The 14,282-nt window shown below is 42.9% G+C and overlaps 1 protein-coding gene across 2 annotated transcripts in view; it reads left to right on the plus strand.

Moving 5' to 3' along the window:
* Positions 1–1,371: 1,371 nt before the first annotated feature.
* Positions 1,372–14,282, plus strand: part of ITM2B (integral membrane protein 2B) — a 28,083-nt gene continuing 15,172 nt past the window's right edge. Inside the window, exon 1 of one of the 2 annotated variants that reach the window (XM_065678242.1) lies at positions 1,372–1,701. In XM_065678242.1, coding sequence (XP_065534314.1) covers positions 1,603–1,701 — 99 coding nt within the window. In that variant the 5' untranslated portion in view covers positions 1,372–1,602. The remainder of the gene's footprint in view (positions 1,702–14,282) is intronic. The other variant, XM_065678241.1, reaches the window with a different exon arrangement.

The following is a 14,282-nucleotide window of genomic DNA, read 5'->3' on the forward strand; positions in this document are numbered from 1 at the left end:
CTACTAAAGCAAAACCTGCAGGATCACACCAAATACAGTCAAAAATTGCCTACAGAAATCTGTGTATCCTTTCTTCCTTGGCACCCATGACTTTTTATACTTCAGTGAAATACCTCTAAATGATTCAGTTAACCTCTGTTGAATTTTAAGGTAGTTAAAACTGAATTCTTGGAATACCCGGGGCAATTTGCAGTCTTGGGTACAAGCTATACCCTCAGCTGTTTTATCTTGAGATCACATAAAATTATCATGGTTTGCTTTGTGGATTTTATATCTTTATGAGAAAAAAAAATATCCTTAAATTACCCATAGATCCTCAGGTGAAAATACTTTATGATGATAGCATGAACCAGGTTAACTTCTGTCAACCATTTTAGGTCAACAATTTCAATGGACACAGATGACCAGGCACAGCGTAAGGACAATGCAGTTGTGGTGCCATGTCAGGCTCTAGTGAGAAAGACCACATTCTGCCCAAGTCAGCAGGAGAGGCCCAGCTGAGCTCAAGGACTGCCATTTGCTTGCCAGGTATCTTACTAAGAGCAACAGAAACACTACTCTGACAGGCTCTTGCCAGGAAATCAACTCTCCCATGTGAGTCATCAAAATGAAATCCTTCTCAGAGCAGGCTATAACTATATAGATATTAGAACAAAAATCTTCCCTGTGAGGCTGGTGAGGCCCTGGCACAGGTTGCCCAGAGAAGCTGTGGCTGTCTCACCCCTGGAAGTCTTTAAGACCAGGTTGGATGTGGCTTTGAGCAACCTGGTCTAGTGGAAGTTGTCCCTGCCCATGGCAGGTTGGAACTGTATGATCTTTAAGGTCACTTCGAACCATAACCAGTCTGTGAGTCTATTACTTTATTCTATAACTTTATTCTGTGACTTTGCCTTCATGCTGCTGATACAGAATTTTTGGGATTATCTTTCCAACCATAATACCCATAAATTCAAACACAAGTCAACTTACAGTGGCAATAAGAGAAATGCAGACAGGGCACTGGGTGAACCAAACCGCTTTTGCCACCCGTATTCTCCGGTGACAGTGCACCCCTATGCGAGGCTGCAACCCTACAGCCTGGCCAGCAGTGTGCCAGGGCCCGCCACGCCAGCGCCGGGCCGGGACCGAGGAGCGGGCTTGCCCCGAAGGCCATGCAGCGAGCGAGGGCCGGGGCTGGGGGTACGGGCCCCCGGGGCTCTCCGCTGAGGCCGCCGCAGACGATGCCGCCCGGGGGCACTGCAGGGCACCGACAGAGGTGCGCCCTGCAGCCTGGCAGGGCCCCGCCGGCGGCATCGCCTTGCCGAGGGGCAGCTGCAGCGGAGACCCACGCAGCCGCACGCCCCTCCGCTCACCACACCGCGGCGGGCTGGACCGCGAGGGCGGAGGGCGAGGCTCCACCGCCCCCAGCTCCCTCCTTGCCGCCCGCCCTGCCAGGCGCCGCCTTCTCCTCCTCCTCCGCTGCCTGACAAGGGGACGGGGGCGGCAGCCTCGGCGAGGCGGCTGCGGGGGGGGTGACAAGGCAGGAGGCAGCTCCCGAAGCTCCGCGGGTCCGGGCTCCTTGTCGTCGTCCTTCTCCTGTGTGCGGGGCACTGCGGAGCGGCCATGGTGAAGGTGTCGTTCAACTCCGCGTTGGCGCAGAAGGAGGCGGTGAAGAAGGAGGAAGAGAACAGCCAGGTGCTGATTCTGCCGCCGGACGCCAAGGTGAGGAGGGCAGCGGGGGACCGAGCCGCTGCGGCCGGGCGGGCTGCGCGGGGGCGGCAGGGGCTGTGCTCCGCTCCGCTCCGTTCCGTTTCGTTCGGCGGCGAGGTGCTGTCGGGCGGAGGGGAAGGCGCCGAGCACGATTTAATTCTTCATGTGCTCCTTCCCCCTGCGGCGATAACCCGCGGGCGGGCGGGCGGGCGGGCAGGGGAAGGCTGCGCAGCGGTGAGCCCCGCCGCCCCTCTCGCCTCACGCTTTTAAAATGGCTGACAGGAGAACGAGCTTTAAAGCTCCGCTTCTCCCTACTTTGGGCATTTTTGTGGAGGCTTGGGTTTTATGCTCCTTTTTTTTAGCCCGACAGCGCTTGGGCCGCATCCAACTCGACTTTTAATGCCGCTTTCGTCTCCTCTGCGGAGTCCCGTGTGCGGAGCCGCGAGTGTTGGCGACCACAGGGGCCGGCCCGGCGAGGGGCTGCCGGGGCTGGCACTGCCAAGCCTGCTGCTCTCCCGGTCCCGCAGCCTGTCCCCGGCCGCCGGCTGCAGTGGGGAGATCGAGTTGGCCCTTGGGGGTGTTTGGGTCGGTCAAGGAAGTTGGTTTGTGTGGAGAAGGCGGATCGCGTTTGGTCTTCACACCGCGTTGAAACCCCTGCAACCGCACGGATAAAAGTCCGGCAAGCGGCGGCTAGCGAGCTTCAGGGCAGGGAGCGCTTGGCGAGGACCAAGGTGGAGGTTTGGCCGTGCTTGTGCCGCAGCGTGTTTGCGGAGCCCCGTGGTTGTGTCACAGCGAACTTCGCCTTGGAACTTGGGCTGGCTTAACTAAAGGAACAAAGAGCTGCTTCCCCCCGCCCCAAAACAGCACCCAAACTCCAGCCGCTGTCGCCTTCCCTCCGCGGCTCCAAACGGCAACAAAGAACAAACCAGCAACGGCTTTTAAAGTTTTTGAAGTGCAAAACTGCTCAGAATAGAATGGTTTTGGGTTGCAATTTCTGTGCTCCCGTAATCAAAACCAGTTTTTAATTAGGAGTAGCGTAATTTTCTCAAAGCGCTTTGAAAAGAGAATGAAAACTTGAGAAACGGCCAGCTGCGCAGAAACAGCGTGCCTTGCTGTTTTCATTTGCTTTCACAGTCTTTTGTGCACCAGGCCTCTGAATTGCCAGATTGGATCTGCAGAATGTGCTTATTAATTTCCTATGTCTTTGTGATGAACTTCTGCCTGGGAATACAATATCTGTGGAGTTTTTAGCATGAAGTTGTGTTCCCAGTGGGGGTTTGCTGTGATTTTGATGGGGCCACGTTCTTCACCTACAGAATCTGTCATCATTTCAAAGCGCAGGAGGACCACAAGATATTTCCTAGTCACATTTTCCTGGTATAGCAAGTGGTTAAATTTTACACTTCTGCTGGATGTACTGCACCTATAAAACTCTGACCAAAATATTTAAGTCCTTAGAACACTGTGCCACAACAAATGAGACGGTATCATTACTGAAATTGCTTTCAATTGTGGGAAGTCCGTTAGGTGATCTGTGTGCTTGTTACTAGGGGGAGTGCCATTCTGTAGAAGGTAATGGGTTCCCCCAGCCCAGTTTGAGCTGCGGAGTTACTTTCTGACACCAGGTTTGGTGATCCGTTTGACACCAGACACATAAGCATGACACAAACTAAAGTCCCAGAAAGCACGCTTTATGTGCTGCCTTGGAATCTGCATCTGCTCTGATGATGTTTATTTCCAGATAGCCTACCAATTTTGGCTTGTCGTTCCTACTGCTAAACAAACAAAATATATCTGGCAAATTGTTCACTGGGGAGCAGATCCTCGTGACCCTGTCCAGAGACTGACGGAAGCGTGTTATTTGACTATTATTTCCTGAACGCAGAGCTGAGGACAAGATACAGGATCTTCCTTCACTTTGCCCAGGTCTTAGTACTGTTTTCCTTGCCTGGAAATGAGACTTGCAAACATTTATTAACTTGGTCAAAAGGTGGTGTGGTCCCACAGTAGCTACTTAAGAGCTCTTGCGCTGTTATCAGGGGATGAACATGCTTGAATAAGGCTTAAAACAGTCCTGAAATATCATTCTAGGAGCAGATGCTCTGTACAGATGAAAGTTCTAAAAGCAGATGAACACGCTCTTAAGGGACATTGAGCCTTTGACATTCTTCTCGACACATTTTCATCTTTCCTCAGCAGAACAGCAGACCTACACCTACCAGTGTGCAAAATTCTCTTGAATAAGCTTTTTTGGGGCTTGCATGCTTTAGAGCACAAATACAAGCAGATCAGAGCACAGTAGCATGATCTGTAGTTTTAGTAGATAAGACTGTGCAGTCCATGCAGGATTAAACAATATTTAAATGAGTCGTGTCATGTAGCTACAGAGGTATTTGGATCTTTGAGTCTAGGACTTTATTCCCAGATCTCAGACAAAAAATAACTGAGGGGCATTTTAAAACTTGATACCTTTGAGGTAAGTACAAGATATGCACTTACTCTAGTATGAATGCGTTAGAAATTAATCTTTTCCTTCCCCTCCACAACGAACTTCTACGCCTATGCAGTTCTTTGGAAGGAAGGAGAAAATAAACCACATCCGAAAAATGCATTATTCATATGACTTCATTGCTGGAAAACCCTGAGCTTCAAGTGAGGTTTGAAGGCAATATGAGAGCATGTATAGAACAGTGAATTCTGGTAGACTAAAAAAAGGCCACATCTCCGAAGGAGGATATAATGGACATGTGTTTTTCCCCTCACCAGTATCTTTACAGACATTATTTCTCTAGGTCAATAAATAGATCTGGAGCTCAAGGGAAACATGAAAAAATGAAAAATGATTCAACCTTTGACAAAGCTTGCTTTCATGAAGAAAGGTGTTCTGGACTGAAGTCAGCAGAAAACATGAAGAACTGAAGAGGAGCAGAATTGCATGTTCAGAATTTTATTATCAAGAAATTCCAAAGATTTGAGTGAGAGATATTGGTAAACCAGTTTATATTTAATGAATAAAGCCTAATACTCTGAAATGTCCAGAGAATAAGCAGGGTGGGATGAGCTTTGGGCTTGTTCTTTGACAGTCTCATTCTGCTGCTTTTCCCAGCACAGTGTCATGAAGACTGCCACTTTGTCTGCCATCACAGGATTACTCTCAAGTAGATAATCTTCCTAGGGCTTATTAAAGAGTGTTTGCAGCCAAAATATGCTGATAATGTGGTATAGAGATAATCTGATCTCACCAAAAATTGCCCATACTGTCTGATGCAGACAGTAACAGAAAACTAATTGGGGAATGGAGGAGAGGAAGATGCGAGACAAGTAGGGGATGTATCATGGGAACAGCAGCTTAAAAAAAGCTTTTGCAGAAGGGAATGATCTTATGCACTGGAGTGTGCTACTTAAAAAGGAGTTTAAAAATCAAGAGTGCTAATCCTGTCTGCATAAATCACCTGTCAGTACTACTGTGTGTTGTGAAAGTAGCTTCATCCTTACTGTAGGCAACGTTACAACTCTGCTGCTGCTGTTGGGATGATACTTCTATGCCATAATTCTTGGCCAAAATGCGGAATACTCTTAGTGACGGTTCTTAGGCCACATTTAGTTTTCCACTTTGCACATTACCCATATAATGGGGTATTTTATAAGCCAGTTTCTCAACAAACAATGTGTGGTATTTTAACATTTCTCCCTACAATAGATCTTTGGAGAGCTAAAGCTGGTTCTGAGCATAGTTGAAGTCTTCAGACATTTTGCAGTCAATTCAATAGTTTAAGATCTCCCCAAAATTCTTTGGGCCTTCAGTACCTCTCAGGCAGTTGCTTTCCTCTGCTGGGGGAGGTGACAACCTTTTATTTCTTTCTTTATTTTTTTGGGTGCTCAGCATATCTTTACCAAGTACAGCTTTATGTGCGGAAGCTGAGGGTTCACACGTGTATCACAGCTGACCTTTGGATAGCTATATCTGCGGGGAGTTCAATGTGAAAGTGTAAATGTTAAGAATTTTAGAAGCAGCAGCTTTCTGCATTTATTCTCTATGAGAACATACTCTACAGTGTAAAATTAATATTTTTCTTTGTTTTTTAGTTTAGCTTAATCTTTTCTAAAGTGTACTAAAATAGGTACTTTTTAATACAGAGTAAGAGGATCCACATGGGAAATACTGTTGAACAACTAGTGAATACAATTTTTCAATGTTGAAAAACCTTTAGATTTTGTGTAACTGATGTTAGATATTTCTGAAATAAAGGTGTTGGCTTTACAATTGCCATACTCAGTGTGTGTAAATATGTCTAAATACTATATAACATATGCTATATGTTAGTAGGTACACTAGTAAATAATTTGCTTACTGTCTTGCTGTCCATAAAGCAGGTTTTCCTACTTCCCATGACATGACTGTAGATAGAATTTTGGGGTTGATTGGTTTGGTTTTGGTTTCTTGGAGGAACTTCCTTATTCCCTGTATAGCCTTCTTCCAATGACATTTTCTATAGGCCCTTCACCAGTCACCATTGGGAAAGAGCAGTCTTCAGTTTCCTGTGCTTTCCATGATGCAACTAGGTCATTAAACCAACCAGCTTCTGCTTTCTGTCAGACCACTCTGGCTTAAGGCATGATTATTTAGAAAAGGAGCAGAAGTCAAAAATCCTAGCAAACTGAATTCTCTTCCCTTTCTCCTCCCTGACTGTGTTAAGATTTTAATGAAAAGCTACCAAACCTCAGATGAAACCCCTCCAGTTTCAGGCTCAAATGGCACACAGGATTCTGTTACTTACCTGTGTGTATGGATTCCTGCAAGCATAAATTCAGGGAAATTGAGTTAGAAAACAAAGTTTGTGTCAGGAGTTGTTCATAAGAAACTTTTGCTAAGGAAAGAAGCTTTGTGGCTGATGTCATCCTTTTCATGGGAAATCTGTGCTACTGGTTAAGTAGTACAGCTTCCTGAAAATAGGATTGCTGTGGTCTTGAGTCGTTTGGCTCCTGAAGCTATTCTGTAGAGGCTGCCAGCAACTGAGAGAACAATAATAAAACTCCAAGGTCCTCAAAAGTTTGTGGTGCTCCTCTGGAAATCTCTCACTATTTTGAAGTGAGTTTTGCAATTTGGAGTTTGAAGTTCGAAAGTTCGAAAATTGATTTGGAAGAACTTGTGTCATCCCCATCCCCCCAGGAATGGAAATGAACCCATGGGACAGAGGAATTCTGTCAGTGGTCCTTATTTTGCTTCCTTTTCTGTTTCTCTCACTTCCTGACCTGAATAACGAACACAAAGCTTTGGTTGGCAAGTACAGCTATTTCCCAGAAGAATTATATTTAATATTTCAAACAGGATGTATTCTACCAGACCCTTGTGATAACTGCTTCGTCAGTTGTTTCTATCATTTATCGTTTTGGCTGTCTGCGCAAGAGCTTATGGCTGTATGTTAGAGCTTATGTGAATTCAGTGCAGAGATGAACACAGTGCAAATACTTTATGCAGTTCTAAATAGTGTATCTTTTCAGATGAAGAAATTTATTCTTAGCTGAGGCCCCTTGCCCTAAAAATGTATTTGGAGACCTTTTTTTTGCTTAACATTGTCCTGTGGAAAAATCTGTAATTAGATGAAGCTTTATATAGTGCAGTATCTAGAAAAACTATCCTGTAATGTATTGCTATAGTTAATGCCATAAATAGTTCCCTTACAGCCACTCTTGTCTTTCTGTGCTGTAATACTCTCTTCTTTCTGATGAGCTTCAAGAAACTAGCTTGGGTATTGATATTGCCAAGTGGTATGTAGAACAGTGCTTAAACAGAGGCTGTTGGAACCAAAAGCTCTGTTCAGTGGGAAAAGCTGAAGTTAAATTAGTTCATTTCTGAATATGCGGATCAAGATGAAATGCTTAGCTTTCCTGTAAAAACAAACATTTGAAAGAAAATGTTCTTGGAAACAACCGTATTTTCAAAGGAAATGGTTTAGACTCCTTCCTTTATAATGACCATTTAATCCAACATATGAATGTCTATTTCAAGAAAAGTTTAATTTCAAAACATAATGTGTATGTGTATTTTTTCTGCTAAGCATTTTATTGAACTGTTTGCAGTTGCAAACAATCTTAATGGTTTTGTTTTAATAGACTTAAATCAGTTTTCCTTGTTATTTGCATGGAGTTTTCCCTTTTTTTCTAAGCAATTAAATTAGCATTTCTTTCTCGGCAGTTTTATGCATTTTTATGGTAATGGTTGTTTGAGGAGGGTATAAGAGTAGTAAACACACTTACCTCCAGTAATGTTTTCAGTTAACTCTTCTGCAGTTGTGACTTTGGAGTATTTGTCAGCATTATACATATTTTCTATGCAGTAGCCACTAGGTACAGGCACCAAATAGCATACATACAAAGAATATAGTTCTCTCTGTGACACTCAGGAGGTATCTTTGAAAGTAAGTATTGCATTTTAAGTCCAAGTAATTTTAAATGTCTTTATTCTGTGCTTCCAAAAACATTATGATGTATTTAAAACATAAGAACTACATCCGGGATAAGTAATGGTGTGTTCTGATAGCTATTGCATAGACTCCTTTTTTTCTCTTCCCTCCCCTCTTTCATGCTATGATTGACAAAGGTTGGCATTAGCTGGTTTTAGTCTTCTGATCCATATGAATAATACAACATCAATTTTCTTCCTATTTATGTACTGCTTTTTATCCTCAGTGGAAATTACTTTGAGTCTACAGATGAAAAGCATGCTAATTTATAAAACTCAGATATCTGTCCTAATTTTACAGATGTGGGAAACCAAAGGAATGAGATAATTAATAAGATTGAGCTCTGCAATGAAGTCAGAAATGGTTTTGCAGCAGACATCACGTGGCCCAGAGTTTGGACCACGATGGACACAGAGAGAGACACAAACTCCTAGCTTCATCTGCTAGCAGAGGTTCTTTGTGCAACAGCCCTACAAAATCCACCCTGAAAAAACACCCAGCAAAGTAATATTTGCACAACAGTTATATAGAGGTTGTGGAAAAATAAGTTGGTGTCTTGTTTGCCCTTTCCCTGTAGTGTCAGTTTGTGTGTGTTCATAAATATTTTTAAAAGTTTATATATTTTTCAGTTTATAATATATATTATTTTATATATATATATTTACCCACACACAAAAATAAAACCCACAGGCATTTTAAGAACAGAGCTCCCTGAATGCAAATCCTTCAGTAATTTGTGGTTGTCTTCCTCCCAGGGTTCAGCATGCTTTTAATGGTGGCTTTCTGCTGTTTTGAGAGCAGAATGAGAGAGTAGGATGACTGTGGAAAAAGTACGCTGGGAAGATCATAACTGGGAGGGGGCAGTGATCTCCGGGGTAGACCCTACATGGTTGCTAAATCATAAAGATCCCTTCATTTTAAAAGTCTGAGTAGAAACCCCTTATATTTACATGTTTGAAAATGCAGTACCCTTTGCTGGGCAGGAGGCTGAACGTAACTTTCCGAGGCTGCTGCATACTGTGGTGAGTTGTCTCGCCTAAGGTTTGCAGGTTTGGGAAGCTCTCTTGGTGAGGTGTTTGAACGCTGGCCAGGGTCTGTGTTTCTGCAGGGTGTGGTGCAGCTAGGTGCTGGTACTGGAGTGTGTGCTCTGTGTCAGGCTTGGAATAGTCTAATTGCAGTGAAGTCCTTCAGATTGTTACAACACTTTGTTCTAGAAAGAGGGTGTAATTAAATGTAAGCCTTGCAAGGTCAGCTCTTCTGTGCTGATATTTGTAAGTGCTACAATTAATCGTTTGCATGTAGAATGGTTTCCAGTGAGAGAATTCTTCTTGCTGTACAGCTGCTACATATCTTAATTCACTAATATATGTATTAACAAGGTATGTTTGTTTGAGGACAGGGCTGTCACTTAGAGGAACCCCAGCAGGCTACAGTAATGGGATGGAACAAAACCTCATGAATTTCAGAAATAACAAATGCGAAGTCCTGTACCTGGGGGCAGCCTCACCCATTCTGTCAGGACCTGGCTGAAAGGCACAGGGTTCCTGGTGGGCAGTCAGCTGGACACGAGTCACTGCCATCACTGATCACTGCAAGCTTTACAATCCAAAAAAATAAGATACTGACAAACTGGTGTGATTCCAGCTGGAGCCACCACAGTGGTCAGGGCTGGAGCATAAGCCCTGTCAGGAATAGCCGAGGGAGTGGGGCTTGTTCAGCCTGGAGATGAGACAGCTGCGGGTGGACTTCGCAGCAGCTTCCCAGCACCCGGGGAGAGGTGGCTGAAAAGGCAGTGGCCATAAATTGGGAAATCAGAGCTTCTAACTGGTTATAAGCAACATATTTTTCAATTTGAGGAGAACTGAATGCTGAGCAGGTTACCCAGAGGAGCTTTGAAGTGTCAGTACTTGGGAGGTTTTCAAAACTTGACTGGACAAGAGCCCTGAGCAACCTGGACAGACTTCAGAGTCAATCCTCCTTTTGAGCAAAAGGCTGGACTAGAGACCTCCCAAGTGGCTTCTGTGATGCTAGATTCTACTTTTGCGAGAAACTGAGACACGGTGTTTCAAACTTGCTGGAGATGACATACCATCTGTGGCTGAACTGGGAATAGAGTTATTAAATTCTGAGGCTCAGTGGTGCATATGTGCATGCTAATGAGATCTCTTGGGTGAAAGAGCCAACACCGCTTGGGAAAATAGCCTTGAGAGAAATCTAGGTTAAATCCACTTAGCGTTCCGTCATACTGATGCCTGAGATTCAGGCAGTCGTAGGAAGAAAACGGAGACATTGCAGACACAAGAAGCAAGCAGGAAAAGGAAGAGACAGGAACTGGAACAATCAAGGTCAAAAAGATAATTTAGTATTGATCCATTTTAAGTGGAATAGGAACCTTCTAAGTTCCTATTTTCAAACATTGATCTAATTCAGGATAAAATTGAGAGAAAGATGGCATTTAAAGTTACAGATTTATTTTGTGTAGGTTTTTTAAATATGATAGAATCGTAAGTCAAAGAGTGCAGGTGGAGAAAAGGGTTTATTTTGGCAATGTGTAAAAATAAAGCATTTTTCAAATATGGTCATTTTAATGAAATGCCATGTTTGACAGGCTGTAACCGTGAAGGGTGTAGTGATATTGTTTTCTGAAAGCCAAATGTATTCTGAAAAATGTCCCATATAACCTCTTAGGTTGGGGTTTCATGTGAAAAAATAAACACTCTTCAGGCACCTCTTACCAGATAATCTAACCCTTTCATCTGAATGTTTTAGTCTATGACTTGCAAACTGTTGTACCAGAACACTTCTCTTTTTTTAAAACACTTGAGAATAATAGGTGTGAAATGCAGAACAAATTTCTGTCATTCTAATATATGAAAATATAGGTATATTCATCAACATTTATATACTCTATAAAAAACCTGACTTCCACCACCTCTTCACCAGCCAAGTTTATGAAAACTTTTTGTATCCAGTGCAGTACAGAGGCAATTGCAGATCTCTGTGACTGTCAGCAGCACAGGAACTTCTGAATTCAACCTCCAGACGTTTAAAGGCAACGCGTTTTCCAAGTGTTGCAGGTTTTGTTGAGGTTCCATGTTGGGGGCAAGGTGGGAGGGAGAAGGCAGAAGAATCATAAAGCTCCAAACCAAAGGAAATAGAGGATGTGTGGAGCTTTATTATCTATCTAGCGCAGACCCAGCATCCTGGATATTTTTTGTTATTTATTTTTAATGAAGCAAGTGGTTATGGTTATTTATTTATCATCTTCCTGTATTAATGTTAATTAAAAGCTGTAGATGTGTGTCACAGAATGGCTATGATCGTAAGGGACCTTTGGAGATCATCTGGGCCACCTACCCTGCTTGGGCAGGGCCACCTGCAGCTGTTTGCCAATGATACGTCCAGTCGGATTTGGAGTATCTCCAGAGACTCCACAACCTCCTGGAATAACCTGTGCCAGTGCTTGGCCACACTGTAAAAAGGTATTTCTTCATGTACAGAAGAAATTGAAAGTGGTATTAAGATCTTGTTGTGCTAATTGCAGTACAGAAAAAGAGGAGAGCCGTCCTTGGCCCTGAGTGTTCACAGTGAAAACACAGGACATGAGGCACAGGAGTGCTGACTGGTCGGGCAGGGTCAAGGTATAGAGCACTTCTATGGCCATAGTCCAGCTCCTTGTCCCAAGACTGAACCACAGTGATGCGGTAATGGTTTATCTTGTAGCAGTAATGAAGGGAGGAAATGGAAATAAGGTGTGCCTGGTGCTCTGTGAATGGCAGAGACTGGTGAAAGATACAGGGGGCATAGAGGCAGGGTAAGAAGGAAATTATAGGAAGACTTGAAACCAGTGGGTTCGGTGGTGAGAGAAGGGAGTTGGTGGGTCTTGGAACTAGACAGAGAAAAGAGGAACATTTTCCAGAACACAGTTTGAAGACAACAGTAAAATACAGCGTTTAGTTAGTTGTACAGTTAATGTAGACTGCCTGGGATGGAAATATAGCCAAAACCTGTGCATGTGAATTACCTGAAGAAAGTCCTTACTGGTCTACAAAGACAGGGCTTTCAGGCCATTTAAATAAGTGTATTCAGTTTTGGGTTTTATTTTTAGCCTTGCTTTCTAGTCCACGTAAGACCACAGCTAAGAATAAAAATAACCATTCTTAACAATACTGCTCCCAAATTTAACTGAAGTGGCAGACTAAATAGTTACAAGTTTCTTCCTTCTTTATCCATCCTCTTTAATTGTTGGCTGCTATCAAGTTTCATAATGACTTCTCTCAGAAGTGGAAGGCACTGATTAGGTAGATCAGGATTACTCACATCAGTTAAGAGTTGCAGGATTACTCTTCCAAAACATTCTTCTTTTATTGTCCCTCTCTCACATAGCTGTGGGTGAACTGCTGATTCACATGCTTTACGTTCACTTTACGGTTATAATTTTTGTTAACTTCCTGACAAGAAATTGAACTCTTCATGTTCCACCATGTTTCTCTCTAGTTTTATTTCCTGCTCCCCTTTCCTTGCCTGTCTTCTGATTTTTCTTCTCCCTTTACCTCCATCTTACCCAATAAATGCAGCTACCTTCTGATCCACCAGCAGATTCCCTTTTTAAGATGATCCTGAGCTGGCTGCTTATATAAATATTTCTATTCTGTGATGGTTATGACATTGAACAATGAAAGGAGTCATTTGACAGATTTGACAGATGCCTCATTTTTTAATAAAGCACCCCTGTTATTTGGCTAAAGGTAGCGTTCAACTAATATCAAAATGACCTTGCATTTTGAACTTTGGAAGAAAGCTCTTGGGGTGTATTTTCTTCTTGCTGCTGGATTTCTTAGTGCTGTACAACAGATATTGTATTTATAGTATTTATAGAACACATACAGATACTAGAAATACAGGAGGTTAATAGTGCCAACTGCCTAATAGATAATTTTAATTAATCTCCTTGGTTATGTAGGCTACATGACTACTGCAGGCAACACCAGAACTAAGGTCTGGTTTTCATGCAGTTTTTTAGGCAGAGCGCCTTTGGCCAGATGGACAAGTCCGTGTCCATCTTGAAGAACTGGCAGTGCTGCCACAGAAGGGTCACAGTGTTCAGATATCAACTACACATAAACAACTATAGCTTGTTTTCAGGCTTCGTCGTCTGAGTAGAAAGAATACATCAATCTGTGTGATAAGCTTTGATCTCTGAAGCACCTATTGTATATAAAGTCTGTTTTCCCAATTAGCAAGTTAAAAGATAATTGTACATAAAATTTAAATTTCATTTTATTAGGAAGCATAAAACTGCTGCGTGAGAGGCAGATCAGTATTATGGCCTTCCAGATTTGCAGCATCTGCCAAGTGAGGAGTCTTGCAAAAGCCTGCCTTAATTTCCCATCTGCAACAAGTAATAAATAGAACACCAGGCTTGGAGCAGTCTTAAGGCAGCAATACCATGGGAGGAATGCAGAGCTCTGTCTAAATTAAGTTAATTTTAAATTGACTGTCTTTTGGGAGGTTTTTCTACAGATGTCAGATTTACAAGTCAAAGCAGGCAAGCCTGACCAAGAGAATTCAGTTTATACAGCAATGGTCAGTATTTTATTTCAAGACTTTTTAGTGTCCCTCATTAAAAAACACATTTAGGGGGAGACATCAGTAACCTCCCTTCTCCCTACTCCACTAATTAAAGCTGCACTTGGTCAATATTTGCCTTCAGGAGGCTCAGTCTGCCCCACTGCACTCTGTCCATCCATGTGAGCTAACTGTCATGCAAAGGACCTCAGAAGAAAACTGTTGTGAACAGCTTAGAGCCAGTTCTATGCACACTGATTGTAAGATTTTATATGTGTGTGAATATATATATATGTACACACACACAGAGTAAATGTCCATAGTTATGCATCTGAGAATAACTGTGTGTATTATGCCTCAGACATTTTTAGTGATACTTGTGATAGTAATATTCTGCATCTAATTTTTCTGTGGATCAAAGACTGTGTATTGGTACTGAAAGATGCTTCCCCCTCCCAAAATTATTTTTATTGCTATTGTAGCTACTTTTAAATTGGGCCATTATTTTTTGCATAGGTGCATAATGGTCATGCAATATTTCTGGACTCCCCACAGCATAAC

The sequence above is a fragment of the Lathamus discolor genome, chromosome 4 (genome assembly GCF_037157495.1).
Source record: "Lathamus discolor isolate bLatDis1 chromosome 4, bLatDis1.hap1, whole genome shotgun sequence".
Taxonomy (NCBI): Eukaryota; Metazoa; Chordata; class Aves; order Psittaciformes; family Psittacidae; genus Lathamus; species Lathamus discolor.